The sequence below is a fragment of the Trematomus bernacchii genome, unplaced genomic scaffold, assembly GCF_902827165.1.
Source record: "Trematomus bernacchii unplaced genomic scaffold, fTreBer1.1, whole genome shotgun sequence".
Taxonomy (NCBI): Eukaryota; Metazoa; Chordata; class Actinopteri; order Perciformes; family Nototheniidae; genus Trematomus; species Trematomus bernacchii.
This window is the reverse complement of record NW_022987715.1, coordinates 877,358-905,260: the sequence shown is the minus strand read 5'-3', so window position 1 is coordinate 905,260 and position 27,903 is coordinate 877,358. Positions and strand designations below refer to the sequence as shown.

The 27,903-nt window shown below is 41.2% G+C and overlaps 1 protein-coding gene across 1 annotated transcript in view; it reads right to left on the bottom strand.

Moving 5' to 3' along the window:
* Positions 1 to 27,903, bottom strand: part of col13a1 (collagen, type XIII, alpha 1) — a 130,989-nt gene that overhangs the window by 24,546 nt on the left and 78,540 nt on the right. The window contains exons 6-28 of the mRNA XM_034142180.1: positions 26,069 to 26,104; positions 25,514 to 25,540; positions 25,220 to 25,246; positions 23,426 to 23,452; positions 23,290 to 23,316; positions 22,929 to 22,955; positions 19,730 to 19,792; positions 17,508 to 17,597; positions 17,085 to 17,141; positions 16,973 to 16,990; positions 16,474 to 16,500; positions 16,008 to 16,052; positions 13,524 to 13,550; positions 8,404 to 8,439; positions 8,268 to 8,321; positions 7,192 to 7,278; positions 7,056 to 7,082; positions 6,935 to 6,970; positions 6,789 to 6,845; positions 6,666 to 6,689; positions 6,532 to 6,576; positions 6,283 to 6,327; positions 5,978 to 6,112 (exon numbers count right to left, since the gene is read on the bottom strand). Of these exons, the coding sequence (XP_033998071.1) occupies positions 5,978 to 6,112; positions 6,283 to 6,327; positions 6,532 to 6,576; positions 6,666 to 6,689; positions 6,789 to 6,845; positions 6,935 to 6,970; positions 7,056 to 7,082; positions 7,192 to 7,278; positions 8,268 to 8,321; positions 8,404 to 8,439; positions 13,524 to 13,550; positions 16,008 to 16,052; positions 16,474 to 16,500; positions 16,973 to 16,990; positions 17,085 to 17,141; positions 17,508 to 17,597; positions 19,730 to 19,792; positions 22,929 to 22,955; positions 23,290 to 23,316; positions 23,426 to 23,452; positions 25,220 to 25,246; positions 25,514 to 25,540; positions 26,069 to 26,104 (1,044 nt within the window). The remainder of the gene's footprint in view (positions 1 to 5,977; positions 6,113 to 6,282; positions 6,328 to 6,531; positions 6,577 to 6,665; positions 6,690 to 6,788; positions 6,846 to 6,934; positions 6,971 to 7,055; positions 7,083 to 7,191; positions 7,279 to 8,267; positions 8,322 to 8,403; positions 8,440 to 13,523; positions 13,551 to 16,007; positions 16,053 to 16,473; positions 16,501 to 16,972; positions 16,991 to 17,084; positions 17,142 to 17,507; positions 17,598 to 19,729; positions 19,793 to 22,928; positions 22,956 to 23,289; positions 23,317 to 23,425; positions 23,453 to 25,219; positions 25,247 to 25,513; positions 25,541 to 26,068; positions 26,105 to 27,903) is intronic.

Below are 27,903 nucleotides of genomic sequence, written 5' to 3'. Positions count from 1 at the left end.
GGAAGACAGCTGACGATCTTCAGTCATAATTCAATCAGTTAACTCTTTTTAGGGTGCAGCTATATGTTTTATTTATTTCAAAGTGGGCCCATTTGAATTATATTAATTTTCTTCAAATGTGCAGAGGACTCCCCAAGTGCTGTGTTGATTTATTTTAAAGTAGGCCTGTGTATTTTTTTTTAATTCTCCTTATAAGAGTTCTTGGTACCACTTTACAATAAGACATACCCTTATAAAGGGTTTACGAATAGTTTGTGAGTCATTTATTAATTAGGTTGTGAACACTTTATAAATCATTAATAAGCTTTTATAAGACATGAGATAAACAGGGCAACTGTGACCGGTTGCTTGCCAAATAGTGAGCCCACATTTATCTGTACTGCTAAGCCTTATATTGGCTACCTAGCTTACTTCGTCTTCTTCATCAGTCAGCATCCTTGGTATCTGTTGTTCACTGAGTTGATTCCCCCCCTTCCATCTTGATGTTTCTTGACCATTTATGAATGAGTTACTAACATTTATAATTGGTAAAAGGGAGCCTTATTGTAAAGTGTGAAACACATCACCATTTATTAATGAGTCACTACCATTTATAACTACTGAAAGGGTGCGTTGTTTTTAAGTTTAATACACATGTCCATTTATGAATGGGTTATAACATTCACGCTTACCTAATACACATTTTTCACATGAAATGCAAAGTAAGATGCAACAGAACCAAGCAAAACATTTTATTCGCACATGAAGAAAATCAGGACTCAAAATAATGACTATTTAGTACTGTATGACTGATACACATATTTAAACATAAAAGCTTTTCTCAGACATAAATGAAAGACTTGGTAAGACATAATGGTACTCAGACTGGAAAGGCTTTGTGTATATCCTTGAACAAGCGTCCAAGCAGTCCATCAGGATGAGCAGAGCCAAGCCAAGATGACCATTCAAGAACCTTGAGGTGTTCCTCCAACAAACTCTCTGTACGGTTTCCTCTCAGTCTACGGACATGTCCTTTGACGGTCGACCAAGCTCTTTCATTATGTTGGGTATGACTGCCAGTCTGGGGGTTCACCAACCACCTTCTGTGGTTTATGGTGTAGTGGTTGGACCCCATGTTACTCAGCCCTCTCCTGTATGCCCTCCACTCATCACTAATAATGCTACTTCCTGACTTAACATGCCGTCTAATCAGAGGGACAAGGTGGCGTCTTGATCGTTTCTCCATTAGTTTCAACACTAGTCTCCGCTTTTGTCTTTAACTCCCATCATTCCGAAGACCCATTTCTTCCTTCTCCAGGTACGTCCAAAGCGTCCACGTGCATACTAACAAAAAATAAATCATAACATCATCATAGTTAAAAAAAAAAAATGCCATACTTGTTTATTAGGTGCACTGTATAACATAAGTTAAGGATAATTATACAGTAATGGTCCATATTGATTTAAAAAAAAAAGAAAAAGTATTCTCTTATACAAAAAAGCCCATCTCTAACTGCCGAACATAGGAATACTCAAATAAAATAGTTTACTATTTATTTGATACCAATTTGGTAATACAATTAATAAAAAGAACAAGGTTTGTGTTCGTTCTTCAGATATGACTGTGACGTTAACGTGTAAGCTCAATAATGAACTCCAGCTCAACCAACCATATTGTAATATCTAAGTAATCATCTTGAGAAATTACATTAATATTTGTAATATACACACATCTTATTGTGAGGTTAATTTCACATACACTACGCCACTCTTCAACACTACTTTGACGTTAGCTTGTCTACATAATCGATCATAGCTAATTTAAAGGGCCCATGTCATGGCCATTTCCACTGATCATAATTCCATTGTTGACTACTAGAATAGATTTATACTGTGCATTTTTCCAAACTCACATTGGTTTCTCATACAGCATCTCTGTAAACTACGTGTATTCACTGAATTTCACTCTCTGCCTTTAACGGCTGGTTGTAGCTTATGACCGTATCGCGTCATAGCTCTGGGCGTGGCTACTGGGTATCCAGACGTCACGATGCCCAGGAAGAACATGAGAAATCTCCAACGAGGCGTTTTGGGGAGGTCTGTGTTAGAGTTTTACTCGCTACAGGGTGTACTTTAAGGGTTTTTGACTCTGCAGACCGTTTACATGCATAAAAACCTTCATAACACACAAGGGGACGGGTAATAACCGGAAAAGCATGACATGGGCCCTTTAAATGAACCTTAGCGATGCATAAAGTTACCTACCTAATAAAGTATCTCTCTAACTTACAAGGATTAACTTATTTTTACCAACCTCAAACAGAAGCCGTTTGTTCTACAGTATTATCCCACTTAATGCTTAACACTTCTCTATTACGTTTTAACTTGGAGGCTACGATTAGCATTGTTAGCACAGATGAAGCTACCACTTGCTTACTACATGCTAACCCAAGCCTTAACATTCATTAACGTTAGCTGACTAAAAACATAAGCAACACATAAATAAAGTCCTCGAATTTCACTTACCGTAAAACTGCATTCATGCACCGTCTGTTTTAAACGCGGAGCGAGTCACAATAGTGCGATGTAAGCATGAAGAATAGTCCACAAGGCACCAGCACAACAAACATGGCAGAGTTCAAGTTATGTTCCCTGGATGAGTTGAGCAGGCAGAGTCCCTGTAGCATCACAGAGCTGCTAGCAGAGCATAAAGCTAACAGCAGCAGTACCTGGAATGACCTGTCACTCAATGTGACCACGCCCTCATTTATGCATAACTTTAAGGCTTAATATAACTTAAACAAATTATAAATGGTAGTAACTCATTAATAAATGGTGATTTGTTTAACACTTTACAATACAAATTATAAATTATAAATGGTAGTAACTCATTCATAAATGGTGATTTGTTTAACACTTTACAGGGCTCCCTTTTGGCAGTTATAAATGTTAGTAACTCATAAATAAATGGTCATAAAAAGATGCCAAGAAACATCAAGATGGAAGGGGGGGGGAATCCACTCAGTGAACAACAGATACCAAGGATGCTGGCTGATGAAGAAGATGAAGTAAGCTAGGTAGCCAATATAAGGCTTAGTCATCTTGCCAAATAGTGAGCCTGTGTTGATGTATGAAAACTATGTTAGAACTGGTTTATAAATGGTTCTTAATGATTAATAAAGTGTTTGCAACCTAATTCATAACTTAATTATAAACCCTTTATGAATCCTTTATAAGGGTAGTCTTATTGTAAAGTGGTACCCAATATATACAACGTTATAAGCAATCAATCTATCAAATATGTTTTGCGGCTCCAGACAAAAAAAATGGGTGGAAAAGGGGGGAAAATTGCTCTTTTGGTCAAAAAGGTTGATTTTTCTTTGTTACATATAAGTCATATTTTCACCAAAAACATTTGATGAAATCATATCACATTACAAACTATTTTTAATAGTATAGGGGGCTTAAAATCAAAATGACAATGCTACTAACAAATGGATTCGTTTCTTTTACATATTATATACAAAATGAGGGGCTGGTATGACACATTTTATTTTTTAACCTGTTAAGCCCTGATCCTGTTTTTCAGGTCTCAGGCTCGAAAATGACATTCGCAGAACAAATGACCATATCTTCCCTTCTAAAAGGGTTAAATTAATCATCTTTTTTCTCAAAGTAATGATAAACCTGTGAGTTGGATGTAGAAAAGTCAGAATCAATATAGATGTTTTTTATTTTAAAGAAAATTCAGATTTTACATAGTAAAAAACTGTAAATTATAGTGTCCGTCCAAAAATTATTTTTTACTTATAGTGAAAACCACCCTTGGATGATGAGTCAGTAGACTAAAAGCTTTAGGAATCCAAAGTACAACATATAATAAGTACCCTGTATCAAGATTGATGCGAAACAAGTGACATTTGACCTTTTTAGAGAGATTTAGCAAAAAGAAACCACTTCTGGGGTCATTAGGGTGGATTTTCCATATCTCTGGCCCCCCTTGCTCGATTTTGATGGTTGACACCTCTTTCTGACCGTTAGAGCCAATAGAATCGAAGGGGGAGTCCCCCACACACACACGTTGTGAAGAGAAAAGGTGGGGGCTTCGCGCATGTAATTTTCAATCAGAGTGAACCTATCTCTAGCTTTGACATCTGGAAACGGAAAAGCAGTTTTAATGCTTATGGATTATCAGAAATCATTTCAAAGGGACACAGACACATTAGATGAACCTATGGATTAACTTCAGCAGCGTTTTTTATCATTTTAATGCCATTGAAGACCACTTTGGAGAGACTACAGAGCCAAGGTAAAAATGTTAGCATTTTTAGCTACCTAGCGTCACCTGTTTTGATGTCCGTTTTTGCTTATAACGTCGCAAATACATATAATTCAGTGGTAATGTCGGTGTCAATAGATTCTGTGTCACCTCACGATGTGAATCGATGTGTTGGATGTGGTGAAAAGATAAATAATAAGGTTTTGTGAGTGATCTTCGGTGCAGTAAGGTGTTAGCATTTTTCGCTCGTTGCTAATTCAGAGGCTCAGTGTTAGCATTGTGGGTTTTCTTTTGAAAAAATAAATAAAAATGATCAGTTAGATGAGTTTCTTCTCGTTACATGGATATAAAACATTCATAGTTTTATTAAATGAACATGCCCTCAGACACTGTTTCCTGCAAGATGTTGCGGCAGTGCCCCGGTACCGGGGTCTCTCGGGCTTAACAGGTTAAAGCACATATAACATATTTAAAGTACATTTTGCTTACGTTTATTTGTATTATTATTATGTTTCTGAATGTGGATTTTATTTGCAATTAAGCCTTTTTAAATGGTTGCATTAGTACTTTTACTTAAGTAAAGGTGTTGTCTTTCCATTACTGACCACTGCACATTGTCCTTCACATATTCCCATAAAACAGGGGGGCCATACAGCCCGTTGCAGACCGCCAGCAGCATAGGGACTGTCCAGGTTCAGAATAAGGTGGGATCGGATGGAAGACAGTTTATACAAAGGCATTTTCTATTCAGGGTCTGAGTGGTGTGAGGGCCGATTTATTTCAATGATTTGTTCTTGTTTTCTTTTCTTATTCACTCATCCCTTTACATCAAAAATAATCATAAACAAACAAAGCAAGATATAAATACCAACAATGTAAATATCTCACACGGTAAGAGGTCTAAGCTGATTGAAAATAAATGTAATGCTGCTGAATTAACCCAATGAGTGGTCTCAATGCATTGTTTTTTAAGGGGAATATTAGTTAACAAAATCTGTTTATAGATAAAGTATTTATTGTTGTTGTTGTTGACTAATATAATTATATTTGTTGTAGAATTATCTCCTTTCACATGAATGAGTTGGTTTGATTTAATTAGGTGAATCTTGGAAATGATGAGCAAGTAGAACTTAAAGGGTTAGGTTGAGGAAGGATACAACTAGTATTATGTATTGCACACAGAATCAAATAAATAAGCATTGTTTTGAAGTATCATTCATCTAAAACATTTTCGTCAGTTGTAATTGTTAAATTAATTAAAGTACACTTAGAATAAACAGTAGGTGTGAGTTACAGTACACCTACTCACAATACTAAGTTTACTCAACCTAATTATTGTGAGGACATGAGTTTGCCAACTTATTAAATGTTACAGTGTACCTGTCAAACATTCAGAACAGGATAACACAGGGAATAGACATCCCAAACATATACTGTATTGGAGGCCACACCATCCAAACCCTACACGTACAGAAGGACTCCCTCAAAGGAACACCAGCCTACAAATAGCATAGCCCTTAATATGGGGCACATTTGGGATCAATGCCACAGTGAATTAAAAGATAAACGCAGTGTCATCGGTCGGCCCCTTCCAAGATAGTGAGTCTCTAATTAGAAAACCACAGCCTTCCATCTGGCTAACGACAGATGTGGGGTTGGGCTTTGGTCGGGAACCTCGGGCAGTGAGTGATGGGGGGGGGGGTTAACACAGGCACTCACAGGTGATCCAGATAGACCCATGTCTCCCTTGTCTGCTTTGGGTCCCGGGAAGCCCATGACACCGCTCTCCCCTCTGGGCCCTTCATGACCGGCTGGGCCTGCAGGACCAGTATCTCCAGGCTTCCCTCTGGGTCCCTGAAACACAAACCCACTTAATGAGCCTGAAGGAATCCACGTGAAAACAGACATCCTTTACAGACATTTCCAAACGGGAGCATGATTCACCCTCTCCATGTGTCATCACAGCTGATGAATTTAACAACATGTGATCACCATTGTGTCACTATTCAACTGTTTGGTATTACCTTATCTCCGTCCACACCTGGAGCACCCGGCAGACCAACTTCCCCCTGAGGAAACACCAAGGCTTTATTACCCACAAGGCAAAGCAAGCAACTGTTTTTTTTAAATACACCTGATTCAATAAACTGACATCAAAAACCAGGGACCAGTTATCCTTAATTGGTTTATAGGGGCCAACAAGATTTGCCCCAGAGCCTCCTACCAGAATTATCCTCTGATGATAAAACTAAATGATTAATTAAATGTCCTACCTTGTTTCCAGAGGGGCCTGAAGGTCCAGGTAATCCAGGGGGGCCCTAAGAGGAGGATACATGTTGTCATTCAAAAGGATCTTTTCTACTGTACTGTGTCTGCACATGTCATGAAAATGCTTTGAAGTTCTTACCATCAGAGGTATGTTGCGAATATCCTGTGGAGGAATACAATTTGTTGATTTATTATTTGTCTTTATTTGATTCTACACGTTTTATACATGTAAGTTAAGTGAAATATAATATGAGTTACATACATTTTCATTGTTGTGGATTTCAGCCTTTCCTGGCTCCCCAGTTGGACCTGGAAGACCCTATAAGGAGAGAAAGACAATAACCATTAACATTTTGATTAGAAAATTAATATTTTATGTACTATGTATCGATATATGGGTTGACTTACTCTTGGTCCAACTGAGCCTTCAGGTCCTGCTTCCCCCTAGAGGTTAAGGTATGACACTTAGACCCTCCATCCACAGTCTCAGCTTGTGATAGTATTTTAAATTCTGATGCTGTTGTCTTACCTTGTCTCCCTTGTTGCCTGTGTCACCCTGGAAGAGGAATATATATTGTGACTTCCAAGGGCAGTAGATTTGTTGTATTATCAGTGCTAATTAATAACCTATGATTGGCACCCAGTGCCAAACGGTTTCCCTTTACCTTGGGTCCCAGCTGGCCTGGTAGTCCTGGGGAACCCGGTTCTCCTTTAATTCCCGTGGCAGCAATGCTTGGCTCTCCCTTGTCCCCCTGCCGTACATAGAGAACAAAGTCTTGGCTGAACACAGAACCCTTATTACCATCAACCCAATCTCCGGGTCCATCGTCAGTCTGACATGCGTTTAGCCTCTGGGGGCTTCAAATATTATCTCTGGGTTTCCAGGGAAACCAGCAGATATCCAGGCCAGGAGTTCCTCTTCTGTGTGAGCTCATAGTTACAGTTGGGGTTAAGAGAATATGTCATGCCAATTAGCCAATAAGCCAAATTGATAAAAAGTTGTAAAAGCTACAGTAGGTGGGCTCTGAGATTGCATTCTGGCATTTGTTGCGCTCCACACAGTTTAGCTGCATGCAACCAAAGCCCCCTTAAAGGTACTTGGTAAATACTACAAATACTGTTCATAGATTAGAATGCTTACCGAAAAGACATTAAAAAACTATTTGACTGGTAATTAATGTCCATTTAAATTCTCTCAATCCTGTACTGTTTTATTATCATTTTTAATTGGCCAGTTAATTATATATTTGTGTCAATATTACTTTTACTCAAAACTTCACATTTCCATTACAAAACCCCTTATGGGACACTTAAAATGGGATCCCCAAATCAAGCTGAATTCCAAATCTCCAAAGCGAGTTAGTGAGATAGTTAGTGGATTTGAGTTGAGATTATAATTCACAACACATCCAAGACAATACATTGATTCATACTGAATCATATGATAATGTGTAGCATCCAGTGACAGATGACTGACAAATATGATAAGGTCAACAATAGAGTTAGTTATGTGAATTATACCATCCTTAAAAAGACCAAAGAACTCCACGTAATGGCAAGTGAAGCATGGCCAGCAGCACAGAAAGGTAAAACACAACACAGGGAGCTTTGGGCAGTCAAACAACACCACACAAAGCACTGATGAGTATCTGACTTTACAGACGTCCAGTTACTAGAGGAGTGAAGACCACTGACAGAAGCACAACAGACAGTTAGGGGTGCCGTTCCATTCAAGGCCTACCCTGTAGCCCCTCTTCCCGGGGATGCCAGGGGACCCAGGGACGCCAGCCTGGCCCTTTGCAGCGGAAGAAACATGATTATGACCCACTGATCTCAATGTGTGTAATAACTGCCACACAGCTCAGAATTGACTTCACCTTGAACCCAGGAGCGCCCGGGAGTCCTGATCCTCCCTACCACGGCAAAAAGGTAAAAGATGGTGGAAAAAGAAGAAAATAAAAACAGCTGATATTGTTTCTTCCAGATAGTAAAAACGACATGCAGAAAAGCGCAATCACACCACATGCAAAAGAACTACAAAGAAATGCAAAGAGGCATACAAAGACTCCAGATAACATCTGAGCGGTGTGTGTGTCTCTAGTTTGAGAGGACTGCTTCTCTATAGAACTGCAAAACGCTAAATAACTACAAAAAATGTTTCCTTCAGTCTGGTTGTACTTGTAAGTGGGTTGGGGGGCTAGGGACCCATTGTATCTTTCAATATTAAAGTATACAGTAACATTAAAAACCGTGACTGATTACATGTGTCAAATGGCAGCCACAGCATGATGAACTCTCTGAAAGTGGTCGTTAAAAATAGAAAGGGAAACGCACTTGAGCCGTTCAGCTCATCTGTGTAGCTGCTGCTCTTTCAGATGAATGGTTTAAAGATGATGAGCAGTCACAGCTGTGACCACCACCCACAGACAGCTCTCTGGTGGGGGGAGCTCCTTCAGTCCGGTTTGCCCTATAGTGGAATCAATATGCCCTCAACTTTGTGTCTGCTGATACTTGAATTTAATTTCTTATAATTTGTTCATTATCCCTTAGTTATTAACAGAAAGCAAAGTAGACCAGCACATTTAAACTGATATATTTCGACTTAATATCCAGAATCATGCAGCCACACAAACAGTGTACAGTGTATTATACATATTTATATGTTATTGAGAGCATTGTTATCACTCCAGCGTCTTCTACTGCCTGGCAACCATTGGGAAAATATAACAAGCATCCAGTCTCTGGTATTATTATTGTTATAACTGTATCCTTGGAAACTTATCTTCTCTCCAATTCTAACCGCACATCATCAGAGTGTTGTGGTGTAATAGTGTCATTAGAGCTGTAAGTGTCCGTCTTAAGACAGATTTGGTAGGAGTGACCACATCACGACAGAATGTCCACTGGTGCACATTAGTTTGTGTTCAGATGAAAGCATAGCTTGATCTCCAAACCCCCAGAAGGACCTGAGTGGTGATGACTTAAAATGCACAGAGGGTTCATTAGAGCGGCTCCCCAACAATCAGTTGACCCAAACAGGAAGCAGCGTCCCTCTTTGATCTGCCTGTAGCATTCCTCTGGAAAGTTTGACCATGCAACTATATTAACATCTCTCTTTCCGTGACACAAAGTAGGCTTAAATGTCACATTCACATGCCATGTCATGATTTATCAATATGCTAATCTCTTAATTGAAGCCATGCAGACACGGGTTTTCCACTTCAAAGGGGAAGTATTGAGACATGAGTTTGAACCAATAGTGTTATCATCTTCCGGGGATATAGCACTTGTTTTAATTGTGTTTGTACAGCAGCCAACTCAGTTTAAAGGTCCTTACACAACGAGACGATTTTCGGCGTCGATGAGCGTCGATGAGCGTCGATGAGCGTCGTGTCGCCCTACTCAGATTGGTGTGTACTGCACCGTCGTGTCTTTTCGGCCGTGCCGACACCTTCCGCCGCCGATTCGACATGTTGAATCGGTAGGCTGTCGGCCAAAGGCCGTCGGCCAAAGAAATCACTCTGATTGGCTGTTCAGCTTAGCGAATCAGTGCATGAGAAGCGAAACGGAAGTGAGCGACCCAAACAAACGATTAAGAAGGCAAATCTGAGATTGAATTTAACTCCAGCTCTCGACACAGGTTCGGGAAAGCCCCATGAGCTTCTCGCTGTAGAGTGAAAATGGAACGCACACGCTATTTGTTGTTTGTTTATATCACGCAGTCTGTTCTTCTTCTCTCGGTTATCACGCAGTCTGTCTTCCGGTTGTTGCCTCTTTTGAATGACGAATACACACTACCGCCGCCTGCTGGTAAGGAGAGTTATTGCCACTCACGCATGCGCAGTTCGTACGTGTGCTACTTGGCCGTCGGCTGAAGTCTTTGCGGTGTGTTCCAGTGCGAAACATGGCCAAGACGCAGAGACGCGAGGCGACGTGAGCCGACGTTCCGTCGGGACGTGTTCTTTGGTGTTCTTTGGTGTCAGTTTGGTGTGTAAGGAGCTTTAGAGGAGGGACATGGAGACGCAGCTACTCACGGCCAGACCTTTGCTAATGACTTATATGTACAGGTTCCATGTGTACACTGACAGTGAACCAGGATGCTTGGTAACAGAATGATAGGATTAGGCATAGGCCAATATATCAGTGTGCTTATACAGTACAAAGCTGTTATGAGCTCTTTAAAGTTATTCAGCCAGTATCACTTAGGCCAAATATTATAAAAAATATATTACACTGAAAGATTCATTGTCAAATATATAAATAATGAATGATATTGTGACATGTTACTGCATAACATGTATTTGATATGGACCTTTGTCCTTTCAGTATGACTGTTCCCTTCATGTCATAGGAGTTGTCATCAGTGTTTGCATGTTGGGATGCTTTTTCAGCCAGTAAGCCAGTTCACTGATTATACACAGTACAAGTGCAGTCACACTGCTCTGCCTTGGTTTCTGCATTACGTTCCTCTTTCCTCTCGCCTGTCGACGGAGACATTGCAGTTCATCCTGCTCCCCTAAAATCCCCTAAAGAGTTCTTGCAACCGTTAATGTGCCCATCATACTGTGATATATATTGTTATAGGTATTATGAAGAGGGGCCTGAGAATGCCAGTACGACAGTTCATGTACCAAACAGAACGCTTCAAGGAAGCATCCTCGATAAAAATAAGAACAACATATTAGTCAAATGCTATGATTTTTCAATGATTTCAGTAAAAAATGGACATTAATCCATTCAATGAAAAAAATCAGTTTGTACTTTTTTTCATTTCACTGTACTCATATAGAGCTGAAACAAGAAGTGTTGCAGATGTATGGTCACTGTGAAGAACAACCCAACATGGTGGGTGATTGGAAAACGTAACTGCCGTGTTGCCCTTTGCTCAGAGTAATTCCTCCAGCTGGGGAGCTCATTGCTTCTCATTTGCAGTGAAAGGAAGAAGGTCGAGATAGCTTTTCATTTGCTCAAAGAAGTGCATTTGTTGGCACACAGTCCTTTGTCATAAAATTCACTCTCTCTGATGTCGTGTGTTTCAGTTCCCACAGGCTGCTTTCAAAGACAGAGCTTATTACACGTCTAGTCTACAGCGAAGTAGTAGAGTGTTTCACCAGGTTGACAGATGGGACTTGGGTTGGTAGTTTTGTTAGCTTCCTTCCTGTGCTTTAGAGAAGTCATCATTTGTGGTCAGCACCATGCAGATCTGTTTCCCCCCTCCCCAGAACCTCTACCTGGCCATTATTTTCAGTCTGGCAAGGGGCACCAGCAGCCAGCTCATTTAGGTTATAGATTTCCCCTGGGCTGATGGAAGCCCAACCCCTTAAGTGACCTTACCCACATAAAAAAATCGGCCTGCAAAAGCACTTCCTCTTCGTTATTAAATAATAAAAGCTTTTTCCAGAACAGTTTTTCCCGTGGCTACCAACGAATATTCACTTTCCTTGAAGTTTTCACTTTTGACTTTTTCTTCCTCTTTCCCCCACCTGTCCATATGTTTGGCTTAATAGAGAAAACACACACATGGCAGCGGCCAAAGAAGAGCTGCTGCAGGTCAGCTGGGACTAAGACTCCTCTGTGTAGTCCACATAAAGTGGACATGGATTTATTATATCAATTAGTTAGCGGCCCAAATGGAAGTATTAAGAACAACAAGGGCAGAAAGAGAGTCCAATCTCATTAACTCTGAATATTTATATTGGACTTAATAGGACTCAAACCTTGAAGAAACTACAATAAAAACTGGCCTGATTATCCATCATGACAAAAAATAAATAAAAGATCCTAAAAACAAATGTGAGATGTGCATTATTGCCAGGTAAAGCCTCAAAGCACAACTGAACATTGAAACTGTGATAATTACCATAATATAAGTCAAACCAATAAAGTGTAACTGTGTGTCCTCCTAAATGTATACATCCATGATGGATTTTAGGTAGTGTGTGTTCAAAGACAGAAGTGCCGGTCCTCTGAGAGGAACATGGCAACTCAGTTTCAATCACCCAAGCTTCAGTGGCCACGTTGGTGATCGTGCCATGCATGAACAGACCTTGACATGCCGCACGCGCACACGCACACGCACACGCACGCGCACGCACACACACACACACACACACACACACACACACACACACACACACACACACAACACACACACACACACCACACACACACACACACACACACAACACACACACACACACACACACACCAACACACACACCACACACACACACACACACACACACACACACACACACACACAGCTTTCTCTATACCTTCCCCCCCCTCTCTCCTGGGTAACCCCTCTTCCCTTCATCTCCCTACAGAGTGGATGAAACAGCAGCTCAGAGAAGTGGTGGGGCAGTTAAAACAGACACACCCTTTCAACCACGAGAAAATCAACAGACAGCGAAGGCTCAGGGGGAGAGGAGTACACGTCCTGACATGGAGCTGACAGGAGGAGATCTCAATATTCACAAATGACAGCAGGGCCTATTGGTTCCAGTTAAAAGCGTGTCTGAACAAAATGGCCGTTCACAAACATTTACTACACTTAAGAAACTGAAAAGTTGACTTTAACTAAATGTTTTATTTCAACAAATTTCACATAACTGTATAAGGTTAGTTTAAAGCAATAATCTTAAGTTGAAATAACTATAGCTTTCAACTAACCTAATGCTATGTGGAACCTGTTGACATGATACATTTAATTAAAGTCAATGTTTATTTTTTTCAGTTTAGTTATTAAAGGTGGCTCCAAACAAATATTGTAGGGTCTTTAAAGAAAATGATTTTGTAAAAAAAAAAAATCTAATCAATACAAACAGAATGAACACAATAGTCTATCATGGGCTCAGGATAGAGGGTTATGGGGGTCAAGCATTTCCAAAATGGTGGACCCTGAACAGAACATGGTTAATGAGCTTCAGCCCTTATTTGTAGCAGTTCCTTAAACAGTTGGGACTCTTAAGAAAAATGAAAAGGTAAACAATCTTACCTTTGTCCCGAGGTCTCCCTTTGTTCCCTGTGAAGCAGAGACAGATACCATGAGTGCATCAATGGATCACAATAACAGCAGTCCACTAGATGGGGCAGGAGACCCTCTGTGAGCGTTACAATGAGCAGAGAGGACTGGGTCCACCCCTCACTGAGGGGGTGTGCAAACTGAAGGAGCATTTTCATCTCTGTAGTTGTTGTCCAACCTTTGGAGGAAAAGCCTGGAAATAGTTCCTCTCCTCTGTCCTCTCACTGACCCTCAAGTGAGTCGCCTGATGTGCTCATAAAGCTCATGGCAGAAAACAGAATCATGGGAACACAAAATAAGATGGAAGAATGGTTGAAGTTTGCAAGGCTATAATCTGCACAGAAACTCACAGCAACCAAGTTCTTCCAGCAGACCCAGCCCCAACGTTTCAGAAGGCATCAGGAAAATCACTTTCCCAGAGAGTGATGCAATGGATACTGTTGTGACAGCAGCCAAACTGTTGGATGATACCCAGAGGATTGAGATGCTTGGCTTTACCTCTGGGGAGGTTAGTGGAGGGGGAATTTATTGACGATTGAAAATAACAAATGCATTTATTTTTTATGAATTTAAAGAATTATAGTTTATATAAAATATATCTCAGTTGCAGACATTAGGTGTTGTTTGGCATAAAAGCTACATTTTTATTTGAATCTGCAAATCTCTAATATTAGTTATTTGCAATATATCATGTTGATTTTAAACCTATGCTGTGTGTGGGGAATCTAACTGAAGCCTTTCATTGGCAACCAAAAAGAGGAACATCTGCACTTCCTAAATTGAAAGGCGTGGTGTATACATATTTTAGCTGGCTGTAATTTTTTTTATATAATCTGGGTTGAGTGAAAAATAAAATGTGATCACTATTTACGGTAGTCTAAAGGCAGGTTTGTGCTGGAAGTATTGACACGCTCATGACCAAGTTCTTATGTCACATTTTAGTATCGCCTCAGCTCGCTGGGAACCTTGCCTGAGGTGGTAAGGTAATATCGTTAGTGGAAAACCAAAAAAGAGAAAGTCAAGTAACAATGGTACAATAAAGATTGAGTAACATACAAAATGACGAGGTCATAAATGGGACTACAATTCTTATAAACTGTATGGAGCTTTAAGCCTCTTTTAGCACTGATACAACTACAGACACAGTGAGAAACTGAGTTGGCCAGCAACACAACTCCAAATGAATGCTAATGTTGCGCTGTGTCTGCTGGATGTAAATGAGCAGCTGCATGCTGTGTCATGTTACCATGGAAAGGCTTGGATTACAAAGCGTTGAATGTGCACATGTACTTGTTAGTTGTTGTTTGTGTCCTCTAACAGAAGTGTGCCAAGACCTTATGAGGCGGTCAGGCAGGTGGAGAGTGAAGCATCGCTCACAGCTTCAAAGCAAGATTAGACTATTTAAGCTGCCATCGACACAGTGTGTGCGTAAGTGTGTGTGTGCATACGCGTTGTTGTTCCTGTCAGTACTTAGGAGACTAACATTCAATAATCAAACAAATGTATCCCATTAAATAAATGCCAAAACCATAAATGTGGCAGCAGATGGTACCTGCATCATTTTGTGAGGTCAGGGCTGTAATAGTTTTATGACACACAACTTCAAAACCAGCTTCATTAATAATGACTGTGGTGCTAACTTGGACAAGATGGGGGACAAAATCCACAGCCTTCACTTTTAGAGCTCAGGCTGATATTAGAGGTAGACAAACAAATGTATAGTCCAAAGCTACAGTCCTTTAATATGACACACCCTGTTCCAGTCAAGATGAACATACACATCGGTTTTGACAATGTCTCAAATTATACTTCTAGATAGCATGGAGACATGGCACGGTAGACGAAAAGTGTGTGAGATTTTAAACTGTCATTGCTCATGATTAATCACAGCTTATTATTGTGATGAACGCAATACAATGTTTCAATTGATTGACACCTCTAATCAAAATATATCTTTATCAAATCTACTGATAGCTGACATAGTGCACAATTAAACATTTTAAAATGTTTAATCATGTCTTCCTTACTGCAGTTTCCCCAGAGCTTCTCACAGTGCAATTGCATTAGAAAAGGATCACTTCACGGCCAGAATGGAGGAGAGGCATGGTAACATTACATTACATGTCATGCTTTGATCCAAAGCCACTTACATACATTCAGTACTGTGGACAACCCCCTCAGGAACAATTTGGGGTCTTTTCCAGGGACACAACGACATGCTGACTGCAGTGGGACTGAAACTTGTTACCCCCTGATTCGAAGTCCAGCACACTATCCACTGAGCCACAGCCTCCCCACAATAAAGCATGATTCATTTCAATGTGCATACATGTTAAGTAGATCTTAAGCATATGCTTTAAAGTTTGTTTTAAACTTATTGTTGTCATTAACCGTTGAATGACAAACAAAAATGCTGCAATTAAACGTAAAAAGTTATATACAGGCAGAGTGGAATACCTTTGAGCCGTCAGAACCCGCTGGGCCAGCGTCCCCTCGATCCCCCTGGGGAGGGACACAAAGATAAATATCAGACACTGATTGACAGGAAGTTGACGAATAACAAACATGGCGTGTGGACTCCATACAAGCAAAGGGACAAATTATTTGTTGAAACCATTTCCCTCTGAGGTGCTTTCAAGTCCCTCTATGAACTTCTATATTGTACGTATTTATCTCGTTAATATACCAGCTTACAGATGGTTACACCTTCCTTTATCATCTGCATTTATCCCTGCAGCTGCCTTTAAACACATGTTATATGAAGAACCACCGTTACTGAGGGAAACAGATGTTTTTTGCTTGACTTTTGTGATTACAAATCTATCAATTACGTGATGGATTGTGTTCTCATATTTCCACCCAATCACCCATCCTGGATTCTACTGACCGTATTTATTAAAGTTAAGCACAGAAGATAGCTCACCTTTTGTCCTGGCACACCTGGTTCACCCTGGAGAGTAACAAGAGTGTAAATACATTATATTTAAATATGAACAGAAATGCAGCTGGCTGAGGCTTGTTTTTAGGGATTTAAAACCATGTCTTTCTCGGATGCCTTTGTGATCAGCTGTTACTGCTCATGCTAAAGCTGATGAGACTCAGCCTGTTTCCATAGTGAGGAGCAGCAATAAGTCTCTGACCGTCTATTTGACCTCACAATCTACACAGTTCCTTCCAAGTAATACGGACGATAAAGTCATCACGTGGAGTTAAAAAAACATCCAATCCAAAGGTTTCTGTTGTGAAGCTGGGGATGGTCTGATATGTGTGCAGCTGCACAGAGACCTGATCCTGGTTCTGTGACTTGTTTTATTTGGGCCTCAGTGTGTTTGTCTAAGACATCATGGGATCTCACAGTGATGCTAATTATGTTTTTCAGAAATGTAATTTTGCTGTTTGGTCAAGAAGAGAAATATGTTTACCTTCAGTCCTGGTAAAAGCTGCAGAAACAATGTGGAAATAAATAGGTTTAATGTCACACCAACACACCTTCAGTTATGTGCAAAATGTGGAAAATAAATGTGGAGGACTCACTGAAGCGAAGCTGACCCTCGGGTCTTTTCCAGGTTTGCCTGGCTCACCAGGCTTACCCTGCAGAGCAGACGTGAATTAGTCATTATCAACAAAACTACCAATGCAGTTCCATGATGGGTCACATCCATCCCATGTCTAAATACTCCCCTTCCTGTCCTCATGCATTACCAGCTTGGTGATGATCTACTCCGCCCGATCAGTCACCTGTCCCTAATCATCTTTCCTCTCAAAATATTCCGTCTGTGCCAGTTCGTCTCGTATGTTTTGAGTCTCAGCTAATTCCCAGTGTTTCTTCCTATGTGTGCTATCTCGACTTGTTCTACCTATTTATTTGATGAAATGTTTTTTAGTTGCACTATTCTGTTTCTTTAAAATTGCCATTTTATACATTTGCTAGTGTCAGAGTAACAGAAATGAACTCACTGCTGGGCCAGAGGCTCCATTAAGGCCCGGTGTCCCTGGAGTTCCGGGGGGTCCTGGAGGTCCTGGGGGTCCCTGCGCTCCAGGCCCGCCCTGCTGGGAGACCTTGAGTTACAATTTGCCATGCTGGAACACACCTTGCCATACTTGTCATGCCAACACAACAACCTCACACAACACCACAAATAAATGCAGCTTGCAGAGAGAAAGGTTAGCGGGGGGCAAGGCAAGCGTCGCTTAAAATGCTGCACGAGAACATTCATTCTTGACCTTTGTAACAGGAATCTGTGAAAAAATATTCCAAACTCAAGGTTGACTCTTTTCAAAGGCTTCTGCCTTAAGGCTTCAAAGGACATCAGGGACAGAAGCTTGCACACACAGTGAAATGTGTTCTCTGCTTTTAACCCATCCTAGTACCAGGAGTCTAGTAGTAGGAGCATTGGGCAGCTATTGTACAGCGTCCGGGGAGCAATGGGGGGGTTGTCAGGTGCCTTGCTCAAGGGCACCACGGCAGGGCCCAGGAGGTGAACTGGGACCTCTCCAAGTACCAGTCCACACTCCATATTTAGGTCTGGTCGGGGACTTGAACCAGCGGCCCTACGGCTCCCAGTCCAAGCCCCTTCTGACTGAGCCACTGCCGGAGTTGACATGTTATCAAAGTGTGTCACTCAGTTACTTGGTGACACCTGAGCAAGTTCAACCACGTTCCACTAAGAACTCTAGTGAGAGCATTGAGAGTGTTCTTCTCTATATCTACCTTTGTTTGTAGAGCAATATAATGGGAAATATAATCCATGACATTGATGTGATTCTCTTTCTTCTTGACCAGCCTAATACAATCAATGTTACTCGATTGCAGATTTCCCCCCAGTAGTGTCAAAGGTGCTTTTCCAAGATTAGATATGTTTTTGGGGGGTTAAAAGGAAAATAATTTCCGCCGCTGATTTTTTCACCTCATAAAATCAATTTGTTGATTGCTACAGGTCAATATTTTACTGATAATATACTGTACACATATGGAAATACGCATTATCATAGAGGGCAACAGGTCTGCATGGCATGTATAGATGCATTTTGCCACAGTACATGATTTATTTGCACATGTGGTTCAACTTAGAGAAGTTCCTTACACAAAGCGCTGGCCTCACTTCAGTCACTCAGCAATCACTGTGTTATGGTAGGAGAACCCACATGTACAGTAGCTCAGAACCAGAGTGCTGCCAAGCCTCTATTCTCAGATAATGGAGAACATATCCATAAGCATAACATCCACATTTGATCATTCCTGCAGAAAACTGTCATGATATGATGTCTGTCTCTGGACATGTTGGGCTGTTCTCAGGATTACACACACTGTTATGGGCAGGTCCCAGCTGCCAATAGCTGATCATAAAATGTGCTGTTCCGCACAATTTAATCACAGGAAAGAACATACAATTCAGCCATAACTCTATTCTCTTCATGATGGAAACCCACTATATCAGATGGTCTCCAGTGACTGGCTTGTATCTGATTTACTATAGGGAGTCTATATGAACTTTATACGGTATATCAGAAAATATTTGTATTCAATATATGACTATATCATGTCCTAACAAGGGGCCAACCTGTGCCAGAGTACCAAATAAGGCTCCTTCACACACACTTTGGTCTTGTATTGTAATGTCATAACTTATGATATACTTTATTGTATCCAAAGAAAAACAATATTTTTATTATTTATACCTTACAACATATTTAGGTTGTTTATTTTTATTTCTGGCACATTTAGAGATATATTCTGTGTCTTTTCATTTCTAATTGGTTATTACCATTTCAATTCATTGCCAACATTCATTGCCATACAGGAAGACATTTGGCAAAAAGTAAGGGTACTTTTCTGTATTTGTATTTTGCCATTGGCTAACTCCACTTAAAACCACACTGAATAGTTTTAACCAGAATCATTTGTATTTAACATTAGAAAAAGCTGTAAATAAAATATAACAATTTGTAAAACCATGGCAACCACAGCATTTGTGTTTGATTTCTGGTCAAGCATCTTTGACAGAAAAAACCTTGAATAAGACTAACCATCATGAAGCAGTAGCAGCCAGAGGAGGTTAATTACAGCATGACGACGGAGGAGGGAGGAGGGAGGGGGGGGGTTGCGATGGATGATGGCGGGTGGCATCCACAGGGCGGGCGGAGAAGAGGGGGCAAGTAGGGGGCAGAGAGAATTGTACCTTGAGGCGTTTTAGGATTAGAGGGCTTATTGAGGGCATGTTGCGCACGCTGATGGGCAACATCTGCCGGGGGGAGTCACAAAGCACAGGTGGCCAGCGGTGAAAAAAGGTCACAGGGCAAAGGTCACCAGGAGGAGAGAGAAAGGAAAGGAGAATGAAGAAGAAGGGGGAGGGATATGGAGGAAAAAGAGAAATAGAACATCAGAGTGGAAAGTAAGTCAATGGAAGGGCAAAGGATCAAAAAAAGGAAACAAGGTAGAAGAAAGAAACGACAAAAGGCACCGGCACAGCAAACTATGGGCCTGGGGGGGCAAAGGGGATGGGTGATACACTGGGATGCTTCTTTATGTTCAAAGACTGTGAACGATTTCAAATCTCTGAGGTACTGACAGAGTGATGGTTGCAAATCATTAAGCATCCCAAACCCAGGATAATGTGCATCAATGTCCCCTTCACCGTGGCCAGGCCCTCAGAGTGCAGCGGAGCAGAGGTGGGCGCAGCGGAGCCACAAAGAGAGGACAGCAGTACAGAGACACATCCAGACTTACTGTGGCCAACTGTCCCACACAGGGCTGTACAATACGCCGCTTCTGTTGAGACGACCAGCATGATCAGATACACGTTTAGGACAGGACAGTACAGGTATGATCGCTACATTTCCCCGCTGACACAAAATAGAACCAGCTGCATGCAACTTGCCTACTTTTTACAGTGTACATATTTCCAAATTGTTTTATTATGCAGAATCTTTAAAGGAAGACTACCTTTACCCAATACCTTAACCCCAAAAGAAGTATTCAGTACTATTCCATATTATTACATGGTTAACCCAGCATTATTTTGGAACATACTTCTTTATATTGTGTAGTCTGTCAAACTATTTTCAAGTAGATTAGAGTAAGGCCAAAAATAAGAAGAGTACCAATTAAATGGAAATATATACAGAATGTTATTAGTACAAATAAGTAGGGGATACATGTAGCAAGTAGGCAAGTGTGCTGCTTTGTCCCTCACCATTCCAGCTCTCCACCACACCAGGTTCAATGTTAAGAAGTCAACAGCTGCCAATAAGAGGGTGAAATCCTACATTGATATTTCAATGATTTTGTCCAACTGTGTTTTTTATAATTAGATTAATTTTGTTTGAGTATGTGAAAATTCTAATAATTGTAAGAGTCCTTTACTAAATATATGTTTTGTGTAAACTCCTAAGCCTTTTTATTTCCTGACTTCAAATAGTGAAAATAGTTGTAATGCCTTATGATCTGGGTGGACACAAAGGGCTGTTACCATCCTGAGTGTCATGTCCCATCTGTCAATGCTCATTTTCATTTTTGGTGTTGGTCTGTATTTTTAATTCTGTATCAGAATGTTTTGGGTGATAATAGCATCGCAACATAAATGTAACTTATAAATGTAACTTGCATTCCATTACCATTACGAACATGGAATTGAATTCAAATGTAACTTTCATCTTTATTTTCCATGCAGACCATGTGCATTTATGTTTGTCATACATCTGCACAAACATGGAGAAAATCATGTATTTCTTTATTATTAGTATCCCTATGCTTCACGGGCATATTACAAATATAACTTTTTTGAATGACTTAAAAAACAGTTAAACAAAATCAGTAGCACCCTCATTGATATTTGTCTCCCTTTGGGTGGAGAGCAGGGTGGGAGGGGGGGGGGCTTGGCTCTAGGGCGCTGGCTCTCTTTGCGGCACAACTTGGTTACACCCCTGCTGAGGGTTGATGGCACCCACAAACCTTCAACATCAGAGCCTGACTGGAGCGCAAGGCAGCCAGGGTTTTCAGAGGCAGCTCCTGCACAAACAGGCCCTGAACACAGCATCTCAGTCAGGGCAGGTCACATGGCACAGAGCCATCCAACCACACACACAGTGAGTCATGTCTCAGGAAGAATTGGAGAAGATGTCAGTTTAAAGGACAGCTCAAATGAATGAATACTCTGCGTGAGTGTTTCAGGTAGATGCTGGACGAGGCTATCCTGGCTCTGTGTATAAGAACCAAAGACCAGGTTCAGCAGTCAGCTTCATATCTGCTGTTTCTCTTTTCAGGCCAGGCTATCTTACTATCACCACTTCAAGTCCAACCATATCTTGAATGCAGTTTTGTACTCGCACAGACGTGAGATTGATATCAATATTTGTCCTCTGAGAAAAGAGGGCAAATAAGTATATCACGTTAATGTAATTAAATGACTTCATTTAAACATTACTTTACACTGCCACAAAAGAAAAATGTGCAGATCTTGCCGGCTCTGTCCTAAAACTTTCCAAACACTGAACACTCTGCGGTCCCTTACAGTATCCACCCCCCCCCCCCCCCACTCCCCCCTCCATAGGGTCTCACTACAGGATTGAAGCCTGAAGTGTGAGCAGACACTTGGAATGGACCCCTATACAGCCCGCTGCAGGGGGTTCTGACACTTGAATGACATACAAACAGCTTGTTAGAAGTGGGGGCCGGGCTCCTTTCAGGCTAGAGGAATCAAACCCAAAATACTCTCTTCTTCCACTGAGCTCCCCATTCTTAGACTCATAAAGGCTGAATAATTCACTGCTCAGAGATGTATATCGCAACACATACAACTGTTTTTACTTCAAGGTAGAAAAAGTCAAGGCAATGGCAAGGCATGCCAAACAAACATCTTTGATCATGTTAGCAGGAGCAGTTTAATAACTGAAAGGTTTAATTACGCTGGAAATGGACTTTGCTATCTGAGAAATCCCCCTTTACACAGGAGACTCTTATTCTTGGCACCACACACAGGCTCTTATCACACAGCGCTGCAGCAGGCTGCCGGTAATCGCCTTGTTTTCTCTCAACTAGCCAAACCCCAGAGACCGTGCCAAAGAAGTGCTGAGCTCAGCATGTGCTCCCCATCACTGCTACTAGTCTGTCCGGCTTCTGGAGGATTTTCTCTCCTCTTCCAACTTCACTTTCCTATCCTGCTCCAACATTATGAAACCGTACACATGCTGACCTGTGAGAGAGGTGTGTTACTCGCTGTAGGGTGGACAACAACACAGGTTCACTTTGTGTCATCATTTAAACATATACTGTATATTGCAGTACAGTAGGCAAACAAACATCATATCTCATCTTTAACATAAACACTTTTCTGTGAAACAATGAATGTGTAAAACATTGATGTGTGTATGTTTTCATACCCGGTGTGTGTAGTCTCCACATACACCCTGGAAAGAACAGAAAGAGGTCAATCAGAGGAGACAAAGGAAGAGTACATGTTTATATCAGAAAGGCGTTTTAGAGTGAAAGCAATAGCTTTGAAAGAGGTTTAACACAAAACACATCTTCTCCTCTATGAGAAGGGTAGGCTTTGGTCACTTTTCCAAACTAGGCACTGACAGTTAGGATATCTTGGGCTCTGCTGCTTCTTTAGACTTGTTGTAACCCTCTCTCTTGAGTCTCCCAACCTTACAGAAGTGCACTGCTGATTTGCTGGAGTAACTCTTTCACAATCAGTAAATGTTCTGAATACTTTTTGAACTCCTGCAAACCATGCCTCACCTTTTGCCCCTTGAGTCCTGGTTCCCCCTAGAAACAGAAACAACACAGGTGAGTGAGATTAGTGAGAGGTTTAGCAGTTAGCTGCAAAGATTAGCAGCTTATATGTCAGACCTGATACCAGACTTCAGAGACGTACTTGGAGTCCTTTAACGCCACGCTGACCCTGCAAGACAACAGCAACACACTCAGTCTTTCATGTGATTCAAGCGTAGATCTTCAGCTTCACAAAAAAACATACATGACTGACCACAAATCCCTCCAACGAACAAAAATGAAATGAGTAAATATGTCGAGGCATCAATCAGTCTGCTGAACAAGCTGTTCAGTAGTCTATTCCAATGACTTGTTACGGGCGAAGGCACTGAGTTTGACTTCCCAGCAGGCCCTTGGGTGTGCCCCGGGTTGTAAGTAGCTGTCAGAGCCCAGCGTCTGGGTGATTAATGAACCCAGGCAGAGGGCCGGCAGGACACATCCAGTGCCCCCCATGCTGGGGACCCCATGGCCCTACGCTCCAGAGCCACTGAAGGCAACAGCATCTCTATACATTTAGCAGGCAAGCCCTCAAAGCCCTTTGTAATACTCCCTGACATTCGTCAGGAAGGAGACTGAGAAACAGGAGCCCATTATGGGCTCATTAATCAACATTAAACATTTTTTCAACAGTATCCAACCCCACTTGGCCTCCTGGAAATGTTGTCGTTTGTCCTGGCATTGAGTTCCCTGGAGCTGTCCCCCTGCTTCAAAAAACAAACCCCTGTCTGACTGAGAGTAATGGTGTTCAAACAGAGGCTTTCGAGAAGCTACTGCAATGAGCAGCGGGCATGATAAAAGCCAGAGCGTTAGCATCAGGGACAACACTGAAATGACCTACACCACACCGTCAGTGAAGTACAACAGAGCTCTTTCATACTGCAAATCTAAATTAAAGCTGAACATTATTCCAGAGAATGATCTAAATGGGTGGGTCGCATGTCCAGATGGACTCCAACAGTCGGAGAGAGGACACACATTACATGCTATCTTTGGTATGGTTAGGAGCAGAGTTATGGCAAATACACTTCATCATTAAGGTTAGATGGCTCAAGAATGTGGTTAAGTTAAGATAGAACACAAACTCCAACCTCCACATATTCATTTTCAACTTTAATAGGACAGACTTCCTGCACTGAACCTGAACCTGAACATAAACCCTATAACACCCCGTGGAAGCTCATACAATCATTGTTATTGTACAATGCCATGTATTTTTATGCTGCTGCAACGCAAACATTTCCCAAATTGGGATCAATAAAGTACTATCCTATCTTATCTTATCTGATCTTATCTTATCTTATCTTATCTTATCTTATCTTATCCTACACACACTTGCTTGATCTCTGTAATGGCTGAGAGCCAGCCAGAGTAAGACGTCTTTCGAACATCGATCTAAACTGAATGACTTCATAAGCCTATTCCTGTCTCACCAGCAACATGATGCTCATAATATGACTTATAGATTATAAAGCCATTTAGGGATATAGAATGTTATTAGTGAAGGGGGCATGACATGTGTCCCAGTAAAAACACAGAACAATCCCTTAGTGCCCATTCCAGGTAGTTAGACTTGTGCCTACTAACACTGATTTAAGCCACAGTTTGCTAACAGCTCCCATGTGACCGTCCACTGTTAGCCCATCACTGTGTGCATAAATCAGGCACCACTCTGTTTGTCTTAGAACTGCGTGGGCTCAAAATGAACACAAAGCTAAAGTTAAACTGAGCAGCAAAACAAGATTCAGTGTAGTTTTTTAAATGTTGTAAATGTGTGAACATGTCATTCAACATGCCCGTAATTCTATGATCAGGGTGTTATTGGCTCAAATTAGTGTTTGACTGGTAGTAATGGTATTATATTGAAACTGTGATGATGAAAAATGTAAGGAATGCTTACCATGTCTCCCTTCGGTCCGTTCTGTCCCTGTGGGAACATTAAAGCGGTCAGGGCAGGTGGTGGAGTGACGGAACCAATGCAAACTGATTTTCTTGTAGTTCTTAGATATCCATAGCATGTTTAACCCCGCCCTATAATAACACTAATGACACTTGATTTTATTACGGTAATGACCATCATTATTATTATCCTAATTATGCTCATTATCGTGACCCTATGATTGGTTATTGCTTCTAAAGAAACACTCAATTACTCAGTTATTTCACTTTATGACAGGAACTGCGGAAAACTCACAGGCTTGCCATCCAACCCAATTGGACCCTGGGATAAAAGAAGAGGGGGAAATGTTAGAGTTCATCACAAATGACTGCACCAACAGCTGGACCCATTATACATTAGTTAGAAAACAGTTGAAGTGCTAAATACAGAGCAATACAGGTAAAGTGCAGAGGTAGAGTGAGTAATGATTCATAAATAATGTTGGCAGTAAAGTGACATTTGGTTAGCATTAGTCCTGATTCAGGGTATACTATACATCCTCGCCCTGCAGAGGCCTTTCACAGAACTCAGAGATATCAGCTGAAAGTTGGTGTAACAAAGTAAAGTTCTCTTCACCCCCCAACTGACTTGAGAGCAGTTCAGCAGCCCTCAGTGCTGCAGCTGCTGGATGGAAGCTACATGTATAGCTTATGCTAGTTGTGGCAGAGGCTCAGTCTGTAGGGACTTGGAACCAAAGGATCGCCGGATCACGTCCCAATCAATGATATCAGAAAGGTCCATATTTGACACAAATGATCAATGTGTTTAATTTATAAAAGTGTCAGCCTGACTGAGGATGGTATGACTTACTGGAAATCCTGGAAATCCTCTTGTTCCAGGTTGTCCCTGAAGAGAAACAGAAAGTCAGTCATGTGTTTGTTGTTCTTCTGAAAGTCTGACGTGAAGCTGATAGCAGCTCAGTGAGAGAAGATACAACCCTCCCCCCCTTCCCAAATACTTCACTGAGGTATTTTAGGAGGACCCAAATTGATTTTGACACGAGTGATACTGAAGCCTCTCATGATGTATTGGTGTGTGTGAATGCGTTCAGGCAGCACCGGAGGAAATTGGACAAAAGGACAAAAAGTTCTAATCTAATAAACATGTATTACTATAAGAGTTTAAGAGCTTAACGAGTGACTGTCCACTTCAATTAGCCAGCATGGTCTAATCAGCACAGCTTTGATAACCTGCCCTTTACAAAATAACAAGACATATATTATCCTGAAGAGAAGGAATGATGAGAAAATAAAGCTGTAAGACAATGACAAGAGGTGCAAGTGACTAATGACACAGTTGTAGTTAGTTAGATAGAGCTTTGAATGGGGAACATTATGTTTATGATTTGTATCCAGGATTTTTGTAAACAGAAACTTTTTTTTTTTGTAAACAGAAACTTTTTAAAGTCTTGTGAGCAAGCTCCAACAACCCTGTGGTTTAGGTACTATTTTTGTCAAAGTACTTTTCCAAAGATCAAGTATGACCTTTTACACTCAACCTTAATCCGACGATGTATCGCCTGATGAAGCCTGTGATGTGCTCCTGAAAGAACATTTGAGTGACCTCCTGAGTTGGTTTCTGTTTTTAGAAGAAGACCATTAGACCTTAAGTTAAGTTGTCCAAACATGGAAATACGGAAAATATTTTCTTTAAAATGTTTTGTCCTCCAATGCATTTAAGAAGGGATTGTGCATTTGCTATGATGCATCAATTGCATTTCACTAGAAAATGACTTTGCAGCCCATAGTCCAGCTGTAAGGTTGGAAAGTATCTCCCCACTGATCATCTAACCCGCTGAAATGACAGAGAGGAGAAGAAGCAAAGGCACTAAGGCCGGCCTCAGCTGTCACTCCCTCTCATTTCCCTTCACTTCTCTCTTGAATTGAGTCCCTTGTTCCAACTAAGGTCAGGACTGGAGTCTCTCGTGTCAGTCTCACCTGCTGTGGAGACCAGCTTCTAAGTGTTTCTGACTGACTGGCCCTCTAGCTTCAGGACTTGGCTCCGCCTGCACAGAACTTCCTCCACAGCCTGTTATTCATTATAGATGCCTATTACCATCATGGAGGAGTGGGCACACAGCTATGGATTGTAGGAACCATCAATTAGAAGAGCAGATGTGTGTTCCACTTAACTTGGCTGGACCCTTGGGCCATCTTTGTTTTCAAGGCATATTATTCTACTTTTCAGGAGGCCACATTGTTCACCTGAAAAATGTATGTAATGGGCCTCTTATAAAGAGAATGTCAATAGAATCTATTAAGGCCTAGTGTCTGGATATTGACCCCAGTTGGAGCAGGATCACATGTCTTGCTTTCTTCCCTGATAAAGCAAGCATGACTAATGATCCAAAGTATGGCCAAATCACAGTACCTTGAACAATGCTGCTGCATCCACGCAGTCTGTAATTATATATCATTATTCTATCGTTTGTGGTGCATTCTCATGCTTGGCTCAGCTAACATAAACTTGAGCCAGTACCCCACGAGCCTGGAAAGAGCACGTCCCTCCAAACGTCTACTTTAATCAACGTAAGCGAGAAGTCTGTTGTTTAAGAACACGATGTGTTAAGCAGAGGTCTACTGAAATGGTAGCTAATAAAAAAGTTTAGCATGCAGGCAGGCAGCTCTGATTGAAGATAAGAGCTT